Consider the following 26,684-nt stretch of genomic DNA (forward strand, 5'->3'; position numbering starts at 1 on the left):
AACATCTGACACGCATGTTTCAGAAAACTTTTATTTTTCCATAATATTACCACAAAAATTACAAAATTTACCAAAAATTACAAAAATGCAATAAATAACCAAAAATTCAATAAACAACCAAAAATGTAATAAATAACCAAAAATGCAGAAATTACAGCTCACGCTCATTAATTTTCTAATTAGCAAATTATGACATGCCTGAAAATCATAACTGGACCCTCCTTGCTTTCACGGATGCAAATTGGTCTATGATGCTATCAGTCAGTTTTGTCAGTTTCCTCTCTCTCTATGCTCAGCAGAGCAAGATCACAGAGTCTGCCTTGACCCATGGAAGCTCTCAGATAGGAAAGTATCAGCTTTAACGTGCTGAATGATCTTTCACAGCTGGCAATGGAAACTGCAGTGGTCAGCATGATCTGTATAGTAATGCGGAGGTTGGGGAAGACGCTCTCATCTCCATATTGAACTATAAATTCGAGAAGCTGTTCCGGTCTTGCTACTCTCATGTTGGTCCGCGCTGCTAGCAACATTCTGCAGTCCAAAATCTCATCATATAGCTCCACATCAACATCAGAGCTGTACAGTTTGCAAAAATTTTCACAGTTCTTCTTTAGGTTCTCTCTGTCAGCACTGTAGCACAGTCCCTCGATATCGAGAAGGAACCCAAGCTTGGCATCAGTGTCATGCAGACGAGTGAACCTTTCGTCCAGTTCTCTGTGAAGACGGTCGAGTGTTCCCTTCATGACTCTTTCCATCTCCTCCCTAGCTGTTAACCCAGCGTCTCTTGATTTCTCACCAGCCATTCGTTTCTTCCATCTCTGACGTCTTTCAAAGTCAACATCCCATTCTTGACAGAGACCAAGCCCTACGTTGAGTGCCTCACTGACCAGCACTTCTCTCTCATCATCCAAACGATCCTGGAGGGCTTTCAAATCCACAGCAGCATCGTGGAAGTTCATGCTAGGATTCTGCAGCCTCTTTTGAACACGGTCAATTCGAATGAGGATGTTATTCCAAAATCCTAGTAGAGTCAGAAAATCATAAGTCAATAAGTGGTTGCGCAGCTGCCTTGCATCACTTCTGGTTTCAAGGTTCTCGTCTTCATCATCTGCCATGTCCTGAAGAACTTGAAGTATCTCCTCCAGGTGGTTGTTGACTAGCTTCACTGCTTCCGTCCTTGAACTCCACCTGGTTTCAGACTCTGACTTAACAGACACAGGCATGGCGTTTCTGAGTTTTCCCCAGCGCTGTGTTGAGCGAGAAAAAAACATATAGATGGCGTCAAGGGTTCCAAAAAATGTCACCATCATCACATCCTGTTTGGCTGCATGTACACCCACCAAGCTGAGTGAGTGATTGTCGCAATTCACAAACACTGCCAGGTTGTTTTTCTCATGTATCCGTTGGGAAACACCACTTCTGTGTCCAGCCATCACAGCAGCATTGTCATAGCACTGTGACCGACAATCTTGTAGCTCCATTCCGTCCTTCTCTAACTTTTTCAAGATGTCTTCAGTCAAGCTCTCAGCATCCTTCCAGCTTAACTGGATAAAACCAAGGAAGGACTCTCTCACACGAACTGTTTTCCTCTCAAAATCAAATTCTACATATCTAACTACTTGTGACATCTGCTCACGGTGTGCCAGGTTAGGAGTCGAGTCGAACATGAGGCCATAGTATTTTGCTTTACGAATGCCTCTCAGTAGACTCTTGCAAACAGTGGATGCTATCACGTGGATGAATTCATTCTGGACTGCCGGTGAGAGATAAGAGGTGGATCCAGGATGACATTCCACATGGGTCAGGTGTTCTTTCATGACTGGGTCACAAGTAGCCATTAGTTTTACTAAGCCAAGGAAATTTCCTACATTGGAGTCATCCTTGTCTAGCTGAAGTGACTCCCTATGTCCTCGCAAAGCCAGGTTCTGAGTTGCAAGGTATTTGAGGCAGTTAAGGATTCTTGTCAAGATTTCGCGCCACCTCTGCTTCTCCGTCTCAATCTGTGACCGAAGTTCCACATCAATGAGTCCTCTGTTTCCAGCTACATTTCTTTCCATTTCTTTCCACTGTGTGAAGCACTCCCGATTATTCTTGGCATTCTCATGAACACAAATCCTTTCAGGTGCTTTCCAGTGGTTGAATCCACTTTCCTGCTTCAATGTTGACTGATGGTCTGACCGGGAAAAGAGAAGACAGCAGAAGCAAAATGCAGACTTCTTAGAAGGGGAATAGACCAGCCATGTGCGAGCCACCTCCTCACCACGGCCACTTCCCAATCTCTTCCTGAACCAAGTCTAGTCATTGCACGGTTATTTGTTGGTAGGAAAGGCCCCTCAGTGTTCTGGAAATACTTTGAACCCAGCTTTATTATTTCTGTTCTCAGCGTGTCAGGCAGAATCGGTCTTCCAGTATCCTTGTCAAACTGCAGAAGTCCGATGTCATGCCGATCAATCACTTCCGGCCTAACAGTTGGAGGCTCTTGGGCAGCATCTGGTTCACTGTGCGTAGTGTCCTCCTCCTCCTCCTCGGGTTCAGTCTCATCATCAGTAGACTCGACATCACCACCAGCTTCCCCTCCTGTCACGTCCACACTCTCTGTGGCAGCCTCTTCATCTGACTGGACTTCCTCCTCCACTTGTGGCGGATGTGCACTTGATCCACCTTCGGATTCTGAAAACACTGGAGCAGGTGCTGGCAACTCTGTGGAAGGTGGTGTGGAGCTACTTGTTCCGGCCCTTGTAAAGAAGGGCATGAAGAACCTGCTCGACCTCTTGGCTTCTTCCGCCTCCAACTTCCGCCTCTTCCATCCTTCAGCTCCACTCGCCTTCTTCCGTGGCATCATGATGTTCAAATCTATAAGGGAATTTGTTCATTTTTATGTCAACATCCCACTCTTCCTCCAAGGAGCCCAGAGCACCCCCACACCTATGTCTGCATTGGACACCCCTGGTTGCACAATAATGCTTTCCAGTATACTGGATTTCTTGAGAGCCAGCACACCCCAACACCTGTTTCTGCATTGAAATCAGGGGCGTAGCAAGGTTGTAGTGAACCCAGAGACAAGATTTTAAAATGTCCCCCAGCCACATCACTGAAGCTCAGCTCATGAAGTAAAGAAATCTTCAATGAGGCTGAATATTGGTAACAAAAAGCAGAGTTATATATAAAAAGCAGAGTTATATATAGATATAGACATAGATATAGATCTATAAATAACCTATGTGCCACAATAGAATATCATCCTAAATATTTTTTAAAGGTTTATTAAATTGTGGATGATGCAATTAATAGTACTAGAGAAAGACATGAATGAAGTGTTTCAATTAATTCATTTACAATAAATTACACTGCATAACATGAAATTGCATTGGACTTAGAAATGTTTGAACTACTTACATTAGAAGGCTTGTTACTAAGCAGTGGTTTGTGGTTGGTTGTGGCCAGAATTCTTCCAATCAGCAGAGGTGCTATTATTGATTTTTGAAAGAAAACAGTAATTATTATTATTATTTTATCTTTGTTATTATTATTTCATTTTATATCCCGCTCTTCCTCCAAGGAGCCCTGAACGGTGTACTATATACTTATGTTTCTCCTCACAACAACCCTGTGAAGTAGGTTTGGCTGAGAGAGAATCATCTGGCCCAGAGTCACCCGGCTAGTTAAGTGGCTGAATGGGGATTTGAACTCGGGTCTCCCCGGTCCTAGTCCAGCACTCTAGCCACTACGCCACGCTGGCTCATCAGAGTGATGTTCAAAGAAGAATACATAACTGAAATGGTCCCCTGTCCCCAAAGTGCTCACAGTCAAAAAAAACAAACAAAAAAAAAACCTAAGGCAGATACCAGCAACAGCCACTGAAGGGATGCTGTGCTGGGGCTGGATATGGCCAGCTGCTCTCAGTTATGCTTGCACTTGCAATTAGTAATGTTATCTTTGCCCAAGATAAGACACAGTGAATGTTAAAAGCACAGCTAAGTCTCTCTTAAAACCTTTGGAAATATGCTTTATTTGCTGTTCATGTCAGATCTGTGTCACAACATTGCAGATTCTGAGGAGTTGCTTGCAAAACCTCTGTGCCCCAAATAGGGTGGTACAATTTGCAACAGCCAGCACTCCTCCAAAGGCCCAAATAAAATTCCAACAAAGAATGCAATGCAGTCTATGTCTAGCACTTTTAAGTCCAATTTATTTAACTAACAGAGTTATGCACTTAATGAAGTATCTTCCCTTGTATTTCCCTGGAGATGATGCCAGGCAGGGCACCTGGCACCTTCTGCATGCTAATCCTCTTCCTAGAGAACAGCCCCATTCCCTGAGGGGAACATCTTACAATGCTCACATGTCTCCCACTGAAATGCAAACCAGAGTGGACTCTGCTTAGCAAAGGGGACAGTTCATGCTTGCTACCAGATTGGGGGGGGAAATATTAATCTAAGAGAAATGCCAGAGACACAAAGCTAACACCAACTTTTCTATGTCTGTATACAAACATGTTGCAGAGAGGTGGCAAGGCAACTGTCCTAGCTGAAGCACCTGTGTGGTGGCCAGTGAGCTCATTCACACTTTAGAAGTCCCTCCAGGCTTGTGGGCCAAACATCAGAATTATGACTTTGTGATGGCGACTTCATGGTGGATCCCAGGCCTACATTACTATATCATACCAGAACAACATTCAGGTCCACTCAAGCCATGAGGTTAGCTGCATCATTGCCACCCTCAGTTTTTGACATTAAAATGGGCAAAAATCCAAATTATTCACACATAATGTAAGAAATCCTGTCCCATGCGTTGAATGCAGTTAGTTTCATTGAGATCTCATTAGAAATGATCTCACATCAGTTAATAGTTTTATTAGCTGGGGCTCAATTGAATTCATTTATGAAGCTTTCCAAATCAGTGAATTTAATATTCCCAATCCCTCCGCAATTACAAAATGCACAGTGTGAACTGTGCAGTGAAAACAGCATGCAGTAGTGTCAAATAACAGGGAACCATTAAATGAATTGATAATTGTGATCTGTGGTTGAGGGACTTTAATAAAAGTTAGTGTTTATCACTGGATATCATTTATTGGTATCGGGGGGGGGGGATGAACACCCAAGAACTTTAAATGAACTGTGAGAGATGAATTGACCTTCCAGGAAGGGAAATGCTTAAATGAATTTCAAGTTGAAGTAAACTTCAATAAGGAATTGTAAATGATCAAGGGGAGGGGATGGCTGTAGGAGTGTGACCCCCAAATGTCAGTGTGTTTTTGATATTGAGAGTTATCTCTCTTCTCCAACCAGCCGTGAGCGAGAGAGAGCCTGCAGTTAGTAGGCAGCCGCCTGCTGCCTTAGCGAGGAGATGGGGGGTGTGTGTGTGTGAGCAAGTAGTCCTTCCTTCCTAATCTTTCCAAAAAATCCCACTACAGGATTTTTGCCCCTCCCCTTGGCCTTGTGCAGAGGGGAGGGCGATTTGTACCAGCCACCCCTGCACGAGGCCAAAAAGCAGCCTCATTGGCCGAGCAGAGAAGGGGGCGGGGCTTGCTCTTCTGCGGTGCCCGCCCCAAACAATCAGTTCTGGCCCGGCTTTCGACGAGAGAGGAGCTCTTGGTGGCGCGGTGGGTGGCCAACCCCCCCTCCTCTTCCTCCTACCGTTTGTAAGCATTTTTTATTTTGTGCTAGGCCCCGTGCCCCCCCCTTTTCATCTGCTTTTTTGGCCTATCTTTGGTGGGCCGGCTTAGTGGTGGGTGTTTGTCTTTGCTTGGGGTCTTCTTTCGACAATGCCTAAGAAGGCAAAGGGAAAGAAGGGTGGGAAGCCTGTGAAGCCGCCTAAGCGGCCTGCACCCCCCCCTTCTTCTTCCGAGGATGAGGATGAAGAGATGGTGCTTATTAGAGGCCTGGTGCAAAGGATGGAGGCCCTAGAAAGGGCCAGGGCTGTTTCTCCTCCTGACAAGGAAGCTGGGCCTTCTGGTGTGCCTAAACCGGTACCCAAGCGTACGAGGGTGGCAGCTAGGACACAGTTACTAAGATCTCTTTCTGATAGGTTGAGCACGCTAGATTGAGGTGTTGTTCCTGTTGGCCCGGTTGCTCCCGATGCTCCTGTTGTCCCTGCGCCTGTTCCTGGAGTTCCGGAGCTGGTTGTTCCTGCACCTGTTCCTGGAGTTCCGGAGCTGGTGGCTCCTGTTGATCCTGCACCTGCATTGCCGGCTGGTCCCAGCCCGGAGGACCTGTCTGCCCCCGTGGGCCTGGGTGAGTTTGTTGCACCTACACCACCTGGCGGTACCGGCCAGTGGCCAGTAGTTCCCTGACTGATACCTGCTATGGGCGGATGGGGAAGCCCATGGTGGCCGCCTTACACTCAACACTGGGGCGCGGGTCACGTACAGGGCTTGGGTCACATGCAAGGCTTTCCTGGCATTGTAGCGGGTTTGCAAGGGGCGGCTGAGCAAGTGTGGTTAGGGCATAGGCCATCCTCGGCGTTGCCATCCTTGGGCCCTGCTGGAACAGCCAATACTTCCCCAGGCCAGACAGGTGGGGCGGGTTTTTACCCCATGGGTATCATGCCTACCACGCAGCATGCCCCGTATGGTGCGGTTGGGCTCCCCTTAGGGGATCATCTACTCCCGGCCACGAGAGAAAAAATCTTGAATGGTGAATATGTAGATATCTTCAGCCTTTTGTTCCGTGAACCAGAGGTGAAGCACAAAGAAGGTGAATCGTGCAAGGAACACGAGGCCACAAAGAGAAAGCCCGTTGAGAAGACCTGGAACAATTGGTTTTCGGGTTTCACTATCTACATGGGGGTTGTTGTACAATCTCAGCCAGCTAAGGGGCGGCCCTTCTCAAGTATATGGACATAATCCATAGGGCGATGTCCGATTTTGCAGGCACGGCATGGGTTCGTTATGACAAAAGTTTTAGAATGCGGGCTGCATTGGACCCCTCCCTACCTTGGGATGCACATTTACAGGAGCTCTGGCTCGTGATTATGTCACCATCTCGGCCAGTTGAAGGAGATAGGTCTGATAGTGGCCATCTGCTGTCAAAGCCACATGGCGGGCCTATGGCTTCTGCGGCAGGCCAGCAGTGGGTTCAACCCCACATGGTCTGCTGGGAATATAATAATGGGGGACGTTGCGCACGGCCGGCCTGTCGGTTCAGACACACTTGTGGTCTCTGTGGGGCGAAACACCCGAGCTCCACTTGCCCGAGAGCCCGCGCCATGGGGTCGGGACCTAGATTCAGGCCCGGGGGTAGTAAGAAAGGGGGGCCTCCCCCACCCCCTTCGGGTAAAGGGGCCCAGCCCAATAAAGCTTGATGTGCTGGAGCGCATGTTGTGGGAGTATCCAGACAGGGCTGCCGCTGACTATTTGTTGGCAGGCTTCAGGGAAGGGTTTCGAATCCCCTCCATGTCCCGTCGGGTACCCACCATGTCCAGCAACCTTAAGTCTGTGCTGGGAATGGAGGCAGTGGTCATCAGGAAAATCAATAAAGAAGTAGCAGCGGGCAGGGTAGCTGGGCCTTTCGACCGCCCCCCCTTTTCTGAATTGAGGGTTTCCCCGTTGGGTGTGGTGCCTAAAAAGGCGCCGGGGGAGTTTCGTTTGATACACCATTTGTCGCACCCTCAGGGATCCTCAGTTAATGATGGAATCCTGGACGCCCTCTGCTCGCTTCAATACACATCTTTTGATGAGGCGGTGCAGATGGTTCGGGGCCGGGGGGTTGGGACCCTTTTGGCGAAATGCGACATAGAGTCTGCCTTTCGCCTCCTCCAGATTTTGATTTGCTGGGTTTCGCGTTCGAGGGCAAGTTTTATTTTGATCGTGCACTACCAATGGGATGTTCTATCTCATGCGCTGCCTTCGAGGTTTTTAGTACATTCCGTGAGTGGGCCTTGAGGCGTAGGACGGGTCTGGCCTTTACAGCGCATTATTTCAATGATTTTCTTTTTTCAGGCCGAGCTAATTCTACTGAATGCACTTGCTGGGTTGCTTTATTGCACTGGCCCGGGAATTGGGAGTTCCCTTAGCTGAGGAAAAGACCAAAGGGCCCATGACCCAGCTCTCTTTTCTTGGTATCGAGTTGGATACCTTGGCTGGCTGTTCCCGACTTCCCTCAGGGAAGTTGGGTGTTCTATTGGAATTAGTAAGGACTCTAGGGTGGGCCTGCAAGGCTACGCTGAGGGAGCTTCAGGTAGTGGCAGGGCACCTCAACTTTGCCTGCAGGACAGTGGCGCCCAGCAGGGCATTCCTCCGACGCCTCTGTGACCTTATGTCAGGCTTGCGGGCCCCGCACCATCGAGTTAGGATTTCTGAGGGGGTCAGAGCGGATATGGCCGTATGGGAGGCATTCCTGTTGGGGTTCAATGGTGTGTCCTTTTGGAGGAGAGTACAGCTTCTAGAAGCTGAGCTCCAGGTCCACTCTGATGCCGCCGGAGGCGTCAGTTTTGGAGTGTACTTTTGGGGTCGTTGGTGTGCTGCCCGTTGGCCTGCACAGTGGGTATCTGGCGGGATAACCAGGGACTTAACTTTCCTGGAATTTTTTCCCATCGTGGTGGCTGTGCACCTGTGGGCACAGGAGTTTTCTAACTCCACGGTCCGCTTTTGGTGTGACAACCAGGCAGTGGTCCAGGTTGTTAACTTGCAGACCTCGCGCTCCCCGTGGGTTATGGGTCTACTGCGTGCATTTGTGTTGCAGTGCCTCCGGGTGAACATCCTGTTTGTGGCACATCATGTCCTGGGGCTACAGAACGATATTGCTGATGCCCTGTCTTGCTTTCAGGTGGACAGGTTCAGGGAGTTAGCGCCTGAAGCAGCACTTCACCCGGAACCCATGCCTGCCGCATTGTGGCAACTTGGCAAGTAGAGGCTCAGCGGGCTATAGCAGCCTCGCTGGCACCCAGCACCCGGGTGAGCTATTCTTCCAAAATAGTCGCTTTCTCTCACTTCCGGAGGGGGGAGGGGTTGGAGGAGACTTGGCCGGTGCCAAGCGACCACCTTTTGCAATTCCTGGTTCGGTTACGTGGGGAAGGGCATGCTGTGTCCACTTTAACTGGTTATGTGGCAGCATTATCCTTTGCTGCCCAAGCGCGTGGGGTTGCAGATTGTTCAGGTGATCCCAGGATGCGTAAAATGCTGGAAGGGTGGGCCCAGGGGGTCCCGCGAGTAAAAGATGACAGGCGCCCCCTCACATTAGATTTGATTCAATCATTGCTTGAAAAATTGCCTATGTGTTACAGGTCCTCGTGGGAAGTCACTCTTTTTCAGGCGGCCATCTTGGTTGCTTTCTTTGGGGTGTTTCGGCCAGGGGAGCTATTACCTAGGAGTGGCCGCTCCCTTCGGGACCGCTGTCTGCTGTCTTCTGATCTGTCTCTCTTCGAAGGGGAAGCGCGTTTGTTCCTGCACAGGTCAAAAACGGACCAGAGGGGAATGGGGCAGGTGGTTCGCCTGGCGGCCTCCAGTGCTCCTCACATTTGTCCCGTAGCAGCGCTACGGCGCTACGTGGACATGGGCCCCCACGGGGGGGCTGTTTGTTTGTCCACGATAAGGGGGACCCGCTGACTCAATACCAGTTCTTAACTATCCTACGCAGGGCCTTGGCTTCTACCGGGGTACCCACCTCTGGATTCACACTCCATTCTTTCCGGATTGGGGCAGCTACCACTGCCAGTCGGTTGGGGTTGCAGGAGGAGGTTGTGATGTGTATTGGGTGTTGGAAATCCTCAGTGGTGCGGCGCTACGTGCGCTAGCTGGGTGCCGGTGCAGTAGTAGTTTACTTGTTTATTTTCTTGGCAGGTGCTGGCGGAGCAGCGGCTCCTGTTCGTGTCCTCCTTTGTAGCCATTCGTTGGTCTTCTGGGCATTCAAGAGGGCCAGCACCTCCCATTGGGGCACCCAGCTGGGTTTGGCCAAGCGTGCAACTGTTTATTGGAAGGGCATGCGGGGTATGCTGTGGAGCCAGTTGCTCCCAGCGGTTTGGGATCATCTAGCTAGGTTCCCTCGGCCGGATGTTATTATCATCCATCTGGGAGAGAATGATTTGGGCAAGTGGACTGGCATTTCCCTAGTTCAACAGGCCTCTTCGGACTTGCAGGTTTTAAGGGGTTGGTTGCCTGATGTGCACATTGTTTGGGCTGATTGGATACAGCGGCAGGCATGGCGAGGGGTCCAGAATATTAGAGGCATAGAAAGAGCACGCCGTAAGGCATCCGCCGCCATTGGTAAGCTGGTGGTGTCGGCTGGTGGAGCGGTGTTACGCCAGCCTGGGCTTTCCGCCCGTTTCCCACAGCTGTATCACCCAGATGGGGTGCACCTTTCTGAGGAGGGGTGTGACCTCTATATTCGCAATATCAGGAATAGGCTTGTTGAACATTTGGAAGAGTATGGGGCAGTAAGGTCAAGCTAGGCTAACCTCCCTGTGTGGCAGGAACAGTGCGGGTTGGGGGGTAATTTCAGGAATTAATCTTTGGTGAGCACCTTTGAATAGTTAGTAGGTTGATTGGTCAATCACTCCCTTGTGGTTAGTGCGGCCCAGGGAGATTGATTCGCCATGACGCCAGCTTCAGGAATTCACCGGCCCTTGGGCTGCGTGGTCCAGGACGGGTGAAGACCTAGAAGTATTCAGGCTCCCTCAGGAGAGGGGGTTGGCCTTGAAGGCAGGAGGTAGGTTGTACCTGCTTCCTGCCTGAGCCAAGGTGTGTCGCCCTTAAAGGTCTGGGGAAGGAGGATGGAATCCTAACCTGACCTTAGCAGACCTGCTCTGTTAATTTAGGGTGATTAATCACCCATTTGGTTGTCAGTCCGCTATGCCTTGCATTGGTAAATAAAGTCGTGGCCCTTTACCCAAATATATCTTGTGTCCGTGTCTTTTTGGGCTGGGGTCTTGGTACAATGGTAAGGATTGGGAAGGAAGGACTACTTGCTCACACACACACACACACCCCACACCGTGGTGGTGGATAGGTGGGGCTCATCATGTGGATTAGGGAAAAGGGAGTTGTTTGTAGTTACTGATTATCACCTTGTGTGTGCAGCAGTGTTCCCTCTAACAGGGATCCCCAGATGTTGCTAACTGCAACTCCCAGCATCACCAGCTGCAATAGCTTTTGTTTGGGGATTATGGGAGTTGTAGTCAACAACATCTGGGATTCCATGTTCGAGGGAACACTGGTGTGCAATGGTTTTTCAAGGATCAGAGCGGAGTGGCAGAAGGGTTTTGAAACAGGGAGGTGACACTTCAGAATTATCTCAACATCCATAAGCATGTGAAGCTGCCTTATCAGATGGCTGGTGCATCTATTCTGGCTGCCAGCATCTCTCCAGGGTCTCAGACAGTCTTTCCCTTCACCCTACGACTTGATCCTTCTAACTGGAGAAGTCACGGATTCAGTTCTGTTACTTCCACTTGCAAAGTCTGTGCTCCGCCTCCGAGTTATGGTCCCTCCCTAATAAATCCTATCTCCCTGGGCAGAGCTTGTTGGGATATTAACTTGAGAACCTAAGGGCTAGGAAAATGTTAGACTAACAAGCCAGCTACTGTATAACTCCTAACATTCTCCTGACTCTGAGGATGCAATGCAATTGTAAGCCACCATTATGATGTGTGTCAAAAGTATGTCTGCTCCTTCCTCTATCAAGGAATTCTGTATGGGTGCTACCAGACAGAGGATTTTATTAAATGCTGTGTGTTTGTTTAATGTATCTAAAACCTGCAGTCTTCATGTTTAGATATGGAGACCCTTGTTTTAATTCAGGGGGATGGAATAGATGACCTTCATGTTAGCTTCACTCATTCATTTCTATGATTCAGCATCAGGGAAGGGCAGGGCAGGTGGAACAATTAGAACTAGTAATGGGACATCTGAATCAAACTCAGGGAACAGAGAGTGACAAAAGCAAATCTTCAGCACTGTGCCCTCTGGGAAGGATTAGCACCTGTGAGGTTTTTCCCTACAAGAATGATGAGAGGACATCTCCTTTTACACTAGCCATAGTATGCAAAAAAAAAAAAAAAAAGAATATGTTTCTTTCTCATCTAAGAGTAGCTGACCTTTAGATAACTGATATTGCTAATCTTTCCATAACTGATGCTGTAGCAAAATAAAATACACAACCCTCTCACCAAGCAAAGATGTATTTCAGAAAAATGACTCAGTTTATTTGCATAGATGGTTGTTTTTGCAGCAACTCTGATTTGGTTTATATACTTTTACAGTGGCCATCAGCAACGAGTCTTTAAAAGGAGGGGCAAACTTGCCAATCTTCTCTGAATACTGTAGCCCTATTTGCTCTTCAGGGATGAGCTGTAGTAAAAGTGACTTTAGGAGCAGTGTCAAGACTGCAACATGGGGAAATCTTTGCTCAGCAGGTTATGTGTCATGTAGATACTGGATTTCACTTGTGGTTTCCAGTACTTTGAAATTGCACAAGGGCAAAGACTTTGGATTTCACAAGTGAAATTTTCCATTTCTTGAATTCTCCTTTGGTAGAGAACTTGAATATAAGGGGATAAAGTCACTCTATAAGAATATGAAGGATAAAGATGAAGTCCACTGTAACACTTACAGTGGAATAGACCCGATGAAATTAATGGGATTACTGTGGTTTACATGATGTATTGTCTGCACAAGATTCCACTGACTTTGCAAGTCTGTAATTATTATTATTAAACATATTTTTATACCAAAACTTATGTCTCTGGGCGGTAATTGACTTTAATTGTGTGTATAAATAAAGCTTTTACTAAGTTCAGCTTGAAAAATACATAAAGCACAATTCTGGTGCAAGGGATAGTTGGCCTTATCATTGATGCTGGTAGTTTAATGAGCAGATGCTTCTTAGATTAGATTAATATGAATTAGATTAATATGTTCACTGTATTTCCTTAATTCACTACTCTTAATTCACTACTCTCACTACTCTTACCATGGTTCTTGCCCCCCTTGTGGTTAGTTTTCTTCAATTTGCAAGAAGCGGAATAAATTAGGATGTTTTAGAATACATGTCTTCTAAACTAAGTCTACTTCTCTCTTATAAGTGTAAATAACTAAAGTGATTCGTACTGTTTCTGAAATAGCACAAAATGTTTTTTGTTTGTTTTTTTAACTATATTTTTCATATGGGTGACCATTATTCATTTTTTTTAAAAAAGGTAGAAATACCTCTAAAAAAGAAAAGGGTATTCTGGAGATCTGACTGTTCGCACAGTGAAATTGGGAAATGGTTTCTCCATTCTATTTCTAGAAGGAGCAGCAAGCACCAGCAGTACATAGACAAAAAAATTCCACGGTTTCTATGTACAAATAGGTCTGGTGCAATCTGCAGTTAGGGTGAGCAGAAAACGGGGGGGGGGGGAGGGGAGTTAATGTGTGCCTCCAGTAGCGGAGCACATGATTTGCCCAAAATCATGATTTTTCTTTGTGCATTGAATCGGGCTGATAATCGGACCGAACTCAATGCGAGCCATACTAGATTGGATCTGACAGGAAAAAATTCTCCAATAGGATCCGATACGAGGGTGCTGCTCAATAGGATCTGACACAAGAGATCCGAGACAAGGGTCGGATCCCCAAAATACCACTGCACCGGCGCGGCGGATCCCTAAGGAACGCCGAGGCCTGCTGCCGTGTCTGGGCCCGGCGCGTCGCTTTCTTCTAATCGCAAGTCAACTGTGCTATGGCTGTGGGGCGGGCAGCGGGGGGGTAGGTGAGCAGGCCAGGGGTCCTCCTTCCACCCTGCCGGCGGCGGGTGGCGCATGTACGAATGGAGCGATGCCGAGGCCTGCCGTTCGGCCCGGCGTCGCTTCTCAGCTGCGCGGCGCACCTGTGCAGTTCAATCTATTAATGGCGCATGCGCAGTTAATAGATTGAACTGCGCAGGTGGAAGGAGGACCCCTGGCCTGCTCACCCACCCCCCGGCTGCCCGCCCCACAGCCATAGCAAAGTTGACTTGCAATTAGAAGAAAGCGACGCGCCGGGCCCAGACACGGCAGCAGGCCTCGGCGTTGCTTTGGGATCCGCCGTGCTTGTGCAGTGGGATTTTGGGGAAGAAGGACCCCAGCGAAGGGCAGAACTCAGGAGGGGGGCCGGGGGGAGGCCGCTGCAGTGTTGAGGGCGCGCCAAGGCCAGGCCGACCAATCACCCACTGGGAAAGGGCAGGAGGAGGGGGAGTGAGAGGCTGCGCTGCTCTCTGTCCGCCGCCCAGGCACAGCGGCAGTGTGGCCCATGATGCTGCGGCCTGTGCCGCCGCCGCTTTTTTCAATTCGGGGTGGGGAGGCCGCCCACCCCCCGCCACCACCCTCCAGCTGCCCAGCCGCTGCCGCCCCCCCCACCAGCCCGAGACACTCCCGGCGGCCCCAGAAAATAACAAGCTAGCCAGCTCTCGAACCAAAGCAAGCCCACAGCTCCGGTATTGTAAAGAATTAAAGAGATACATTCATTCATTCATTGTAATAATAGTAATAAAAAATTAAAAACACACACACACACACACACACCTGATCCTCCTGTGAAAACTTTATTGATGGTGGTGGTGGTGGTGATGTTGTTGTGCTGGCCACCAAAGCAGATCCTCTTCCTTTCCACAGCGGGACTCGGAGCAGCAGCAACAGGCAGGCAACACTCGTCGTCCTCTCCTCGTTGCTTCTCAACAGCACGTGCGTGCTAGGATCAACTCGAGCATGCGCATGAGTGGTAGGCGCGGAGGACTAGGAGGAGGACTCCGAGGTCATCATGCTGACCAACAATGCCGCACCCGCAGGCAGTGAGAAACGCCCAGCCAGCCGGAGCTAGGTGGGGGGGGCGCGCAGCGTGGCTGCTTGGAAAATAAATCGGGTGGGGGTGGGGTGAACAGACTCGTGGGCAGCGAGGCACCCAGGCCAGCCAGAATCAAGAGCTCGCGGGGGGGAGAAGGCGCTGCATCGGCACGGCTGCCTGATTACAAAATACATTGAGTTGGGTGGGGGCGGGGGGGGGTCATGCCACCTTGGTGCGCCTCCTCCCAAAGTGGCGCCCAGGGCACGTGCCCTGCCTGCCCTACCGTGGTTACGCCCCTGCTGGTCCCGCTACCAATGCAGTGCAGCCGATCGATCTCTCTACCAAAGAGGGCCCCGCGGCCCCGTTTAGGAGAGAGATTGGTCTGCGCTGCATTGGCAGCGTGGCTGGAACGGCTCTCCCGGCATGGAGAGTCGTTCCAGCCCAAGCTGCTCAAAGCAGCCCAGGCCGATCTACTTTCCAAATGGGGCCAAACGGGGCCTAGGTCATGATTATATTGGTGGTGAATGATAGCAAAGAAAAGGTGATTGCATCACAGGCCTCATCTGGAAGCTGAGCATGTCCAAGACTCTGCCAAAATAGCTTAAAGTGCCAGAGACATTTTTAAGCATAGGAACACAGGAAGCTGCCATATACTGAGTCAGACCATAGGTCCATCTAGCTCAGTATTGTCTCTACACAGACTGGCAGTGGCTTCTTCAAGGTTGCAGGCAGGAGTCTCTCTCAGCCCTAGCTTGGAGATGCTGCCAGGGAGGGAACTTGGAACCTTCTGCTCTTCCCAGAGTGGCGGCTCCATCCCCTGAGGGGAATATCTTACAGTGCTTGCACATCAAATCTCCCATTCATAAGCAACCAGGGCAGACCCTGCTTAGCTAAGGGGACAGGTCATGCTTGCTACCACAAGACCAGCTCTCCTCTGCCTGATAAACCTGCAGGCACTTGGAAAAGAAAACAAAATATCCTAAGCTGCCAGGATGCCTGAACCATGGAAATCAGTTAATAACAACCATCCCCCCCGCCCCGCCCCCAATCTGGAGCCAGCTACATATGTCAATATGGAAGTTAAACTGGGAGTTAAAGATGGGAAGGAGCGTAGATTGCCTTGAGGGAGGAAAGTCCCTGAAGCCACCCTCTTGGCTAATCAGATTATACTAGCTTAAAATGCCATTAGCCACCTAATGGCGCAGCAGGGAAGTAACTTGCCTAGGGAGCAAGAGGTTGCCGGTTTGAATCCCCACTGGTATGTTTCCCAAACTATGGGAAACACCTATATCGGGCAGCAGCAATATAGGAAGATGCTGAAAGGCATCATCGCACACTGCGTGGGAGATGGCAACGGTAAACCCCTTCCTGTATTCTACCAAAGAAAACCACAGGGCTCTGTGGTTGCCAGAAGTCGACACCGACTCGACGGCACAACTTTACCTTTAAAAGGCCTTTGGAATTTGAGGTGGGATTTGAACCCAATGAGTTGTTTTTATTTTGTTTTTACTCAGGAACAAAATGTGCTCTCAGATGTGTGTATCAGCAATAAACAGGTCAATAGAGTTCCTTACGCCAATCTAACCCTCCATAGGGCATTAAAAATATTAATTTTTAGTTCTAGTTCAGCACTCTAACCACTACACCACGCTGGCTGAAATTAGATTTCTTGAAGAAAAAGAGGGATATATTTCACAGTAATACTTTCCTAAACATAATGGAAATGAGCCAAAGGAGAACTCTTTTTTACATACATATAGAAGCTTTTTATATTTTGATAATAATAAAGGTGGTGGGGGGACACACCACTCTGGGTCTGTAAAAAGAGCCTTTCCTTCATGTGTAAGAAATAGGGGGGCAGCAGGGGGGTGAGCTACTTTCTAAGAGGCGCGTGCCCCCTTTGCCATCCCCTCTGATGATACCTATTTGGAAATTAGGCTTCAAAACTGCAGCATGTCAGAGAACTACACACACCCCTCCCTACACAGGATCAATCTGTTAATGAAATCCATACAATTATTATTATTATTGTTTACACAGTCAGACAGGTGTTATTGACTGGTTTGTTTTATACAGACATCGAGTCCTTCCCAAGGACCTGGGATGGCTGGATTTTATTATCAATGTTGTTGCTGTTATTATTGATATCGTCACAGAATATAGGCTGTTCCCAGTAAAGCTGCTTTTTGTAATTGGCTGATGGTGATTTCTGTGGCCCCTATGGTGTTGAGGTGCTCTTCAAGGTCTTTTGGAACTACACCCAGGGCGCCACTGACCACTGGGATTATTTTGGTCTTTTTCTGCCACAGCCTTTCAATTTCAATTTGTAGATCTTTGTATTTGGTGGTTTTTTCTATTTCTTTTTCTTCTATTCTGCTATCCCCTGGTATTGCTATGTCGATTATTTTGACTTGTTTTTCTTTCTTCTTGACTGCAGTTATATCTGGTGTATTGTGTGGCAGATGTTTGTCTGTTTGTAGTCGGAAGTCCCATAATATTTTTACATCTTCATTTTCGACAACTTTTTCAGTTTTATGGTCCCACCAATTTTTGGCTACAGGTAGCTTGTATTTTTTGCAGATGTTCCAGTGTACCATCCCTGCTACCTTGTCATGCCTTTGTTTGTAGTCAGTCTGTGCGATCTTCTTACAACAGCTGATTAGGTGGTCCACTGTTTCATCTGCTTCTTTACAAAGGCATCACTTGCTGTTTGTTCTGGATTTTTCGACTTTTGCTCCTATTGCATTTGTTCTTAGTGCCTGTTCTTGTGCAGCCACCCAGTATTAAACCCTCTGTTTCTTTCATCAAGTTGCCATTCTTAAGCCATTGTCAGGTCTTGGTGATGTCTGATTTTCCACTTATATTGTGCAAATATTGACCATGCAGGGGCTTATTTCTCCATTTTTCTGTTCGGTTCTTGACTTGTTCTTTCTTGTAGGCCTGCTTTGTTTCATTGGTGTTGAATAGTTTCTTGTACTTGACCATTTTAAGTGCATCTTCTTCACTGTCCTTGATATATTCTTCAAGGCCTCTTTTCTCCTCCTCTACTGTTTGATGGACTTGCAGCATTCCTCTTCCACCTGAGCTGCGAGGGAGGTATAGCCTATCTACATCACTGCGGAGGTGCAGAGCATGACCGATGGTCATTATCTTACGATCTAGCGTCTCTAGCTCTGCCTGGGTCCAGTCTATTATTCCTGCAGTGTATCTGATAACAGGTATAGCCCAGGTGTTTATGGCTTGTATGGTGTTCCCGCCATTGAGTTTGGACTTTAACTCTCCTGATGTATTTACTTCCAATTTTTCTTTTAACTTCAGTGTGTGCGATGTTATCAGCCTGGAGAATGTCCAAGTATTTGTAATGTTCCTTATCTTCCAGGTTCTTGATGTTGCTTCCATTGGGCAGTTCTATTCCTTCTGTTTTTGTTATTTTTCCTCTGTTCATTATTATTATTAATAATAATAATAATGAACATTATTATTAATAATAATAATGAATAATAATAATAACAATTCGATTTCTATACCGCCCTTCCAAAAATGGCTGAGGGTGGTTTACACAGAGAAATAATAAATAAATAAGATGGCTCCCTGTCCCCAAAGGGCTCACATTCTAAAAAAAACAGAAGATAGACACCAGCAACAGTCACTGGAGGTACTGTGCTGGTGGTGGATTGGGCCAGTTCCTCTCCCACTGCTAAATAAAGAGAATCATCACATTAAAAGGTGCCTCTTTGCCAAGTTAGTTAACTCATAGTAGGCGGGTTCTGGATGAACGCCCAGCCCTTCAGCCAGATAAATTCAGCCAGAAGTACACACCCTCAACTCCGTTTCTGTGCTACTCAGAACTCAGAAGCCTCAAAAAGCAAGGGAGAGATCAGGAAAGCAAGGAACTTGCACAGTCCAAAGAGAAAGTGGTCGCTGGGCCTGTAGTTTTACTCCAGAGCTGAGAGGCAGTGCCAGAAGGTGTGAGTCAGGGGCACTGACTGCTTAGAAGCGGGTGGGCACACTGATCCTAAGTATCCCTTTTGCTGCACTTCCCAGATGATGAATCCCAAATCAGAGGTGCAAGGTTTCGAACCCAAGTTCATCCAACGCACGACAGTGGAAGAGGTTGAGGGAGTTCCTTTGCTCAAAGAAACTGTAGAGAACTGGGGGCCCATATGGGACTTTCAAGCTCGACCTGATGACCTTCTTATCTGCACTTATCCCAAAGCAGGTAAATAAGGGAAGGTGGGGTGTGTGTGCAGGGAAATGGTATAGCTGTGGGGAGACAGTGGAGGGGGTGGGGGGGAGCTACAGAGCTAAGGCTACCAGCTGAATAATGGGAGAGTCAGCGTGGCGTAGTGGTTAGAGTGCTGGACTAGGACCGGGGAGACCAGAGTTCAAATCCCCATTCAGCCATGAAACTAGCTGGGTGACTCTGGGCCAGTCACTTCTCTCTCAGCCTAGCCTACTTCACAGGGTTGTTGTGAAAGAGAAACTCAAGTATGTAGTACACCGCTCTGGGCTCCTTGGAGGAAGAGCGGGATATAAATGTAATAATAATAATAATAATAATAAATGTCTATGTCTCTTCTCTCTCTCCTGCCCCTGCCCCTTCCAGGGACCACCTGGATCCAGGAAATTGTAGATATGGTCCTCCATGGAGGAGATGCTCAGAAATGTGCTCGGGCCCCCACTTACGAACGGATGCCCTTCATAGAGTTGTGCCCTCCAAAACCTTTTACTTTTGGTAAGTAGAGGTTCTGTTTCAGGGAGCTGATGGGTAAGGGAGGGACAAAGAGTTACTCACCATGAAACTGAATGGTCTCTCTCTGGTGTGTCAGGCTTTGAAGAGGCAGAAGCAATGCCCTCTCCACGCACGCTCAAATCTCATTTCCCAGTTCAACTTGTCCCACCTTCTTTCTGGAAGCAGAACTGCAAGGTCAGAATGGGGTGGGGTGGGGTGGGGTGGTGGGAACGGTGGGGCTTGATCTGAGGTAAGGTTGAAGTCTGGTACCTGATTCAGTTTCCTGACTCAAGCCTGGACCTTGTGAAATAATTACAGAAGGCCATTGTCCCTCTGAGCATCTGCAGACTGAGGGTTTCTTTTGACCTTTGGAACCATTTGCAGTGCTAGAGTTCTTCCTGGAACATCTTTATATACTGTTTTAATTGTTTTAATTGTGGGTTAATAGTTTTAACTTTTTAATTTTAATTGTTGAAAAGTTTTAATCTTTTATTGGCTGTTTTTATTGTTTTGTAAACCGCCCAGAGAATTTGCGTTTTGAGCGGTATAGAAATGTATTTAATAAACAAACAAACAAACAAACAAACAAAAATATAATTCTCTAAGACATACCTGTGGCTAATGCGTGGCACCTCTTGCAAGAGTTCAGAGAGCTGCCAGATAGCCACGGGACGGGCCAGAGAAAGAATATGGTAGTGGTGGCTGGCTGGCTGACCGAAGAAAATGGTGGTGGGCGACTGAGCGGCCATGACTAGCAGGTGGCTGGCCGGCCGGCAGGTGGGCAGCCGGAAAGTGGGGGCGGGCGGCCAGGTGGTGCAAAAGAAGGAGATGGGGGGAGGTGGGGAACAAGAAGAAGAAGGTAGCTGCGGGCGGGCAGGCAGGGGAAGACGGGCGGGGGCAGGCAGCCAAAAAAGCCGCAGCGGGGGGTTGAGGGGAGAAGGAGGTGTCGAACTAGGGGCGCAGATGCTCTATACCAGATCAGCTAGTGTGAAATAAAGAGTGAAGCCTCTGATCAACAGCAAGGTGTCTTTCCTTCATCTCTGAATAATCATAACTCTGCCACTCACATCTGGGATGGTTAGGCCAGAGTTTGCTTCCAGACATTTTAAAATCTCAGCAACCTTTCTCTTGAAGAACATAAGCTCTGCAGAGAGGAAGACTTTGGTATACTGGAGCAGTGCTTGGTGATGGAGGACTCCTGGATTGCTTCTGCTGTTTTCCCACAGATCATTTATGTTGCCAGGAACATCAAGGACAGTGCTGTATCCTATTTTTACTTCCACCTCATGAACCGGGGGATGCCAGAAGTGGGAACGTGGGACCAATTTCTCAAGAATTTACTTTCAGGAAAGCGTGAGTGGATGCTAGAGCTAGTAAATATCCCAAAGGAGATAACCACATCCATCCTCTACCCTCATGGGCAATGGGAGGGAACTAAGAATTTCTGAGAAGAAATGGAGAACAAAAAGTTAATGTAGTTGTTTGGTAGTTGTACTGAGTTGGCTAGAATAATGTTGTGGTGGGCTAATAGTGTAGCTTCTACAACTCTACAAGTAATAGTGCTGGTGAGTTCAAAGAACCTGTCGTCAAGCCCTACGATGGGGAGTTGCTGAGCCTCCGGGAGGAACTGCTGAGCTCCCCTCTCACTGAGGCTGGGGCTTCCACTGCCACCGCCACCAGCCATCCCCATTGGCTGTGCTCACGTAGCTGCAACCAACCCAATAAAGGCGGATGGACACAGCTGGGCCAGCTGCAGCCAGCCACCTCCTTAGGTTGCTCACTTGGCCAATGGAAGGAGGATGAACACAGTCAGGGTGCTTTCCAGATTATATGCTACAAGAGTTTCACTGTGTATCCGCTAAGTGTGCTTCCCAACTACCTATGTTTTGACATCACAGTGGCTGTTCTGACAGCAAGGTGCCATTCACATATCCGAAGCCTTCTTTTGGGTTTTATCTTTGCGTTTCAATGCTATAGCACTGCATATTCATGGCAAAAGAATAGCTGTATTTTCCTCATTTAGGAGGGCTGTTCCACTGTTTCTGCAGAGCAATCTGGGGTGGGGTGGACGGTTCATTCAGCAACTTAATATCTTAATCTCCTCTCAGCTTTTGAATGTTTTTTTTTAATTTGTTCACTGGGATTTTTCTGCAATGGTGCAGCAATGAAGTATCTTCCTCCACCCTTTTGCCTGTTTTTAGTTAGTTGTGTTCTTCCGTCCCTCCTTCAGCCTCTGCCAGTTGTTTTTTAAAAAAATGTTTTCTAGCTCCTCAGATTGGTTAATATCTTAGTCTCCTCTCGCTTCTGAAATGGTCTTTAAAAAATGGTTTGCTGGTTCTTTTTCATCATCCCCCACCCCCACCCCCTCTGTGACCCATTGGCTCAAAATGGGCAGTGGGAGGGCACGGAGAACACATCTCACAAACAGTGTGTACAGTCCCTGCTTGGAAAATGGGTCGTTATGGATGTCAATATGAACGGCCACAGCTTTACCACGAACTATGCAGCAAACGGCTTCTAGCCTTTATTTACATTTTTAATATGATCCTGCCAAGCTGAAGCACTTCTAACCAGTGTGGAACCTGCAGTCTGGAAAGCGCCCAGGTGAGCAGTAGTGGCCGCTGTCAGTTGCCTCTTTTGGCCACGCTCACCATGCTGTGTTCATCCTCCTTCCATCAGCTGGGTTCCAATGGGAGGAGGTTGGGCACAGTGAGCTGCAGGAGGCAGATGGCAGCAGTCGGGGCACAGTTGTAATTGTGCGCATGGGTTCAAAGAACCCATGCGCAGCTGCCAGTGGGGCCACTGCACTCACTGCAACAGGCACCCAGCAGCTCTTCCAGCACCTCTTCTCTTCCTGCAACATGCGGGGTGTCCCTTTTCTCCCCGCCATGCATGTGCAGCAGCAGCCTCCCTGAGGAAGCAGCCTGGAGTAGGCTACCCTGCCCCCAGCACTCAGGTGGCCACCACTGAGCAGCGGGGGCAGGGCAGCCTACCCCATGTGCAACATCAAGGTGCCCTCCATAGATGATGCAGATTCCCCCCTGTGCATTGGATCTTAGCCTGCATTATCTCCATGCTAAAAAGTTCCACTTTGGGGGATACTTCGATATATCCCAATGTTTCTTCTGAGATGTATGGAGGGGACATACTGATTGCATGCCTTTTCTTAAAGCCTCACTTTTCTTTTTAATTTTTTAAAATAGATTTACTCAGTGATCTTGTGGAAGTTTGACTGCCTGAAGGAGGAGCAATTGAATCCACCCACTTATCTAGTCAATCTTCCACAAGACTGCCTGCCTGAAGGGGGAGAAAGACCAAGGAGCAAATGGTATGAACAGTGCATGGGGGGAAATCGCAAGGAGAGGAAAGGAACCCTATTAAAACACCACCAATGTGAACGGCCCCCAGGTTTCTCCAAATTATCTTTATTGTGCTTACATGTGGCTAATATATGCCCTCATAATTCGCTCTATTTTACCCCACTTAATCCCGTGGTATAAAGCCTGCTGTCTGGGAAAGGCCCAGGTGAAGGTTAAAAAGCAAGTATTTTAAATCCGTCCAGTCCTCAGAGGGCCTGAGCATGCTTCAAAGTTATACAATAATGTAGTGTACAAAACAACTATTTCATGAGGTGCCTATTGAACAGACAAGCCTCCACTGAGAGCGTGGAAAGAACTCCAGAAAGGAAAAGTCTTTGTTTGAAAACAGGAGTGACCCTTCTATGAGGCAAGGTGAAGCAGTCATCTCAGGCAGCAAATCATTGGAGCGCCAGCAAGGTGGTAAGATGCCTTTCTGCCTCCTGGTTTAAAAAGCGGGGGAGGGGAGATGCATACAAGGAGGGGCAGCGTTTGGCACCCTGTTTCAGGCTCACAGAGGCCTTGAGCCACCATTGAGGAAGGTAAGTAATTAAGTCCAAGTCATAGCCACCACCCATAAACAAATGAGAAGATAATAGCAATAGGTCATCCAATTAAAATCTGTAAATAGTTATATATTGGTCTTGGATCTATAAGAAACTTTTGTTTTTGAAAATAAAACTTGCAAACCTCTTACTGTTCTCGTGATCTTTTACTTTTGTGTGCCATTATTCCAAATGCCTTAAGCTGCTACTGAGCTGGACTGAGAAAAGGGGAGAAGCAGTTAATTAAATGCCAGGAAAGGATTTATAGCTTCAACTAAAGGATCCTTCACAGAGGGGACTAGAGCCTACTGGTTCCCAGGAAGGATGAGACTGAGAGAATCCTGTAAGGGGGAAACAATTATGTGAATCTACAAAGGCCTTCATTATGTTCTTTCTGAACATGAATGGTTAAACTAGAATTTGGGAGGTGGGGGGAACAAATCAGGAAGCTATAATTCATTCCCCATCTCTTGTGTCTTTTTGTAGTTGCCTATGGCTCATGGTTTGACCACGTTCGTGGTTGGTGGGAGGCCAAAGACCGTCACCCAATTCTGTACCTCTTTTACGAAGACATGAAAGAGGTAAGCAGCTCACATACACCATGCTAAGGTTCAGCTACAAAGGAAACCTGCTAGTAGAAATGCTCCAAGCAATTACTCCAATGCTGTGAGCTTCTGACAGCAGGTGCCCCAGTCAAGCCAAAAGCAGAGGGTGGGTTCAAATGACCTCCTCCAAGTACAGCCGGCATGAACTGCCCATTCCAATGAGCATGCGCTCCCTGTATGAGCCACAAGTTCAGCTTCTGAGGCACTTTTTCACCCACGATCCGACCTCCGCCACCCAACTTCAACTCTTGGGTAGCAATGTCAGGTGGCCGAGGGGAAAACGGCTTCGGAACCTGCCACTTCCGGGTTCATTCAACACAAAATGAGCTGAACTTGTGATTCTTACCAGGAGAGCGTCCGTGCTGGAACTGGTGGTTTGTGCCAGCCCTACTTGCAGTGGGTTGTCTGAAACGGCTCCCAGTGAGATTCTTTATGATAAACTGCTAGTCACAAATGGCCAGAATCCTCCACATCAACAGTCTTTTCTCTCTCTCTAGAATCCAGCCCGGGAAATCCGGAAGGTAGCCGAGTTCCTTGGCCTCGAGTTCCCAGAACCAGTTCTGAACCAGATTGTGCAGCACACGACATTTGAAAGCATGAAAGCCAACCCAATGGCTAATTACAGCACCGTGCCTTCTATCGTCTTTGATAACACTGTGGGTTCCTTCATGAGAAAAGGTGATGAAAACAGAGACAGCCACAATCTGAATAGGAGAGGGGCCTTGTGGGGCTGTTGAGATCCACAGTGGCAGCATTCATTTTAGCAGTCTGTCAAAGAACCACCATAAACCACCATATTAAGCCATATGATTTAAAGCTTCCAAAATCTGTTTCAAAACCTTTCCCCTCAAAATGAGAATATTGTTAAGGGTAGCCAGGGCAATGTTCCATTTCAAAAAATAAAAGTGCTGCAGCTCAGGCTATGATGTTGCTCTGCAAGGCATGACTGGTCCTTAATTAAACGTATGTGGGCAGGCAGCAGTTGCTCAGAGGTAAGGGGAAAGCTGTCTGTATATGCTTGGAGGTACTTTTCTTCTTTTTATGTGTCAGAGAAAGAGCATGGCCACGGACAGCAGGAAAGGATGTTAATAAGATGTGATTTATGCAGGGGAATCAGGCGATAAATAAGACCAACAGTGTCTGCAGGATTGTTTTTCCAAATATGGGCCATTGGCCGGGAAGCAGAATTGTTCACTGCTCTGGAAGATGGGGAAGCAGGAAGTTCTGCTTCACATTTCTTATTTCCTCAAGAGGTAAAGAAATGTGTATTGCAGTGCTGCTTGGGTTTGGCTTCCTTTGGATGAAAGAGTGCAGTGGAGATATATGGCATTTTTACAATACAGCGTTTGCTTTATTTAATAATATGCATGTGGCACACAAAAGCAGAGGCAAACAGCAGCCACTCGTACAAGGCAGCAGTTACACTACTTGGGGAATTCTAGGGAGAGCTTCTGAATCCCCAAAGTGTTTTGAACCTTCAGCCAACTCACATCTCTCTCTCCCTGCCCCCTGCAGATTCAGTACTGCAAACTGCACACGTGAGCACGTACACAGAGAGATCTTCCAGGCTGCAATAAACTGTGGAACATGCAAAGCTTTCACACAAGTTCAGGCACGAACTTGTTCCCTGCACACACACTGCAATAAGCTTCTGTGCTACCTCATAATGTGATCTTATTTTCTGTACACATGCCATGCAAGGACATTGTGCAATTTTCACGGTTCCACCTGCTGGACAGCTCACAGGCAGGGCAACAGAGAGGCCCAACAGTTTGGCACATAAAGTGAATGCTCATCATTTATGAAATGAGCATTTATGGAACGTATTTATGAAATGAGCATTTATGGAACGTATCCCAGAATCCTTTGCAACATAACTGGGAATTTATGGCATAAGTGCAAGGGTTTCTCAGCAAACTGATTTAGAAAATATCTCTCTGAATATAAGAAGTTTGAAACCTACTGGGCAGTGCTCAGAATAGGAGAAAGAAGTGGGAAGGTTTCATTTCACATGAGGCTGGACTCAGTGATACCAACTGAAACCAGGTGAGGTAGTTTAAAGTCCACCTGAAAAGAAATGGGATGACTTCCCATCTCATCTTTAAGAACTGCTGGATTAGAATGAGGAAAGGAACATGCCAAACCAGATCACTGATTCCCCCGCCCCCATTTTTCCCACCTACAGGCATCGTAGGGGACTGGAAGGAGCATTTCACAGTGGCTCAAAATGAATGGCTTGATGACATCTATGCCCGGGAAATGGGGGACAGCAGCCTGACCTTCCACACACAGCTGTAAACACACCTTGCCAGTCCTCACTGGAGACTTTCTTCCAAACATGCCTGTATTGTTGATTTTATTTGTGTTAAATAAAACAGCCATAAACCCACAAGTAACATCCATCTATCTGAACTCTGTGGATTTTAATTCTAAAAAATAATGTATCATTTTAAAACTGTTTCTTTTGTAAATTCCAACAAAATAAAATGAATGGGTTTGCTCACTATTATTCCCATGTTCACTGTGAGAGAAAGATCCAGTTCTCAAACTATTCCTAACACTTATATTTTGCCTTTCTTCCAAGGAGCCCAGGGTAGCATACGTGTGATTTACCAAATTTATTTTCACACAAACTGAATTTTTAAATTAGTTACATACAAATTACATTTTAGTATTAATCGTACATTTTGTACATGTAGATCTGAAATA

The 26,684-nt window shown here is 47.5% G+C and overlaps 1 protein-coding gene and 1 long non-coding RNA gene across 9 annotated transcripts; one reads left to right on the forward strand and one right to left on the reverse strand.

Moving 5' to 3' along the window:
- Nucleotides 1-1,629: 1,629 nt before the first annotated feature.
- LOC128330256 (uncharacterized) lies at nucleotides 1,630-14,707 on the reverse strand. The gene is made up of 3 exons (XR_008310028.1): nucleotides 14,479-14,707; nucleotides 3,397-3,467; nucleotides 1,630-2,853 (listed from the first exon to the last, which is right to left on the reverse strand). It is a non-coding gene; the product is annotated as an uncharacterized LOC128330256 (long non-coding RNA).
- On the forward strand, nucleotides 5,564-26,481 carry LOC128330254 (sulfotransferase 1C2-like). Of its 8 annotated transcripts, none has more exons than XM_053262807.1 (10): nucleotides 5,564-5,644; nucleotides 6,031-6,236; nucleotides 14,569-14,773; nucleotides 18,782-18,956; nucleotides 19,344-19,472; nucleotides 19,567-19,664; nucleotides 20,696-20,822; nucleotides 23,857-23,951; nucleotides 24,473-24,653; nucleotides 26,161-26,481. In XM_053262807.1, the coding sequence occupies exons 4-10, from the start codon at nucleotides 18,782-18,784 to the stop codon at nucleotides 26,271-26,273; spliced, it is 918 nt and encodes a 305-aa protein (XP_053118782.1). In that variant the 5' UTR covers nucleotides 5,564-5,644; nucleotides 6,031-6,236; nucleotides 14,569-14,773; the 3' UTR covers nucleotides 26,274-26,481. The 8 variants fall into 8 exon arrangements, with proteins under 8 accessions (XP_053118782.1, XP_053118778.1, XP_053118779.1 ...); XM_053262803.1 differs by having other exon boundaries at nucleotides 14,569-14,744; XM_053262804.1 differs by having other exon boundaries at nucleotides 5,587-5,605; nucleotides 14,569-14,744.
- The last annotated feature ends 203 nt before the right edge of the window (nucleotides 26,482-26,684 follow it).

The sequence above is a fragment of the Hemicordylus capensis genome, chromosome 6 (genome assembly GCF_027244095.1).
Source record: "Hemicordylus capensis ecotype Gifberg chromosome 6, rHemCap1.1.pri, whole genome shotgun sequence".
NCBI classification, from domain to species: Eukaryota; Metazoa; Chordata; class Lepidosauria; order Squamata; family Cordylidae; genus Hemicordylus; species Hemicordylus capensis.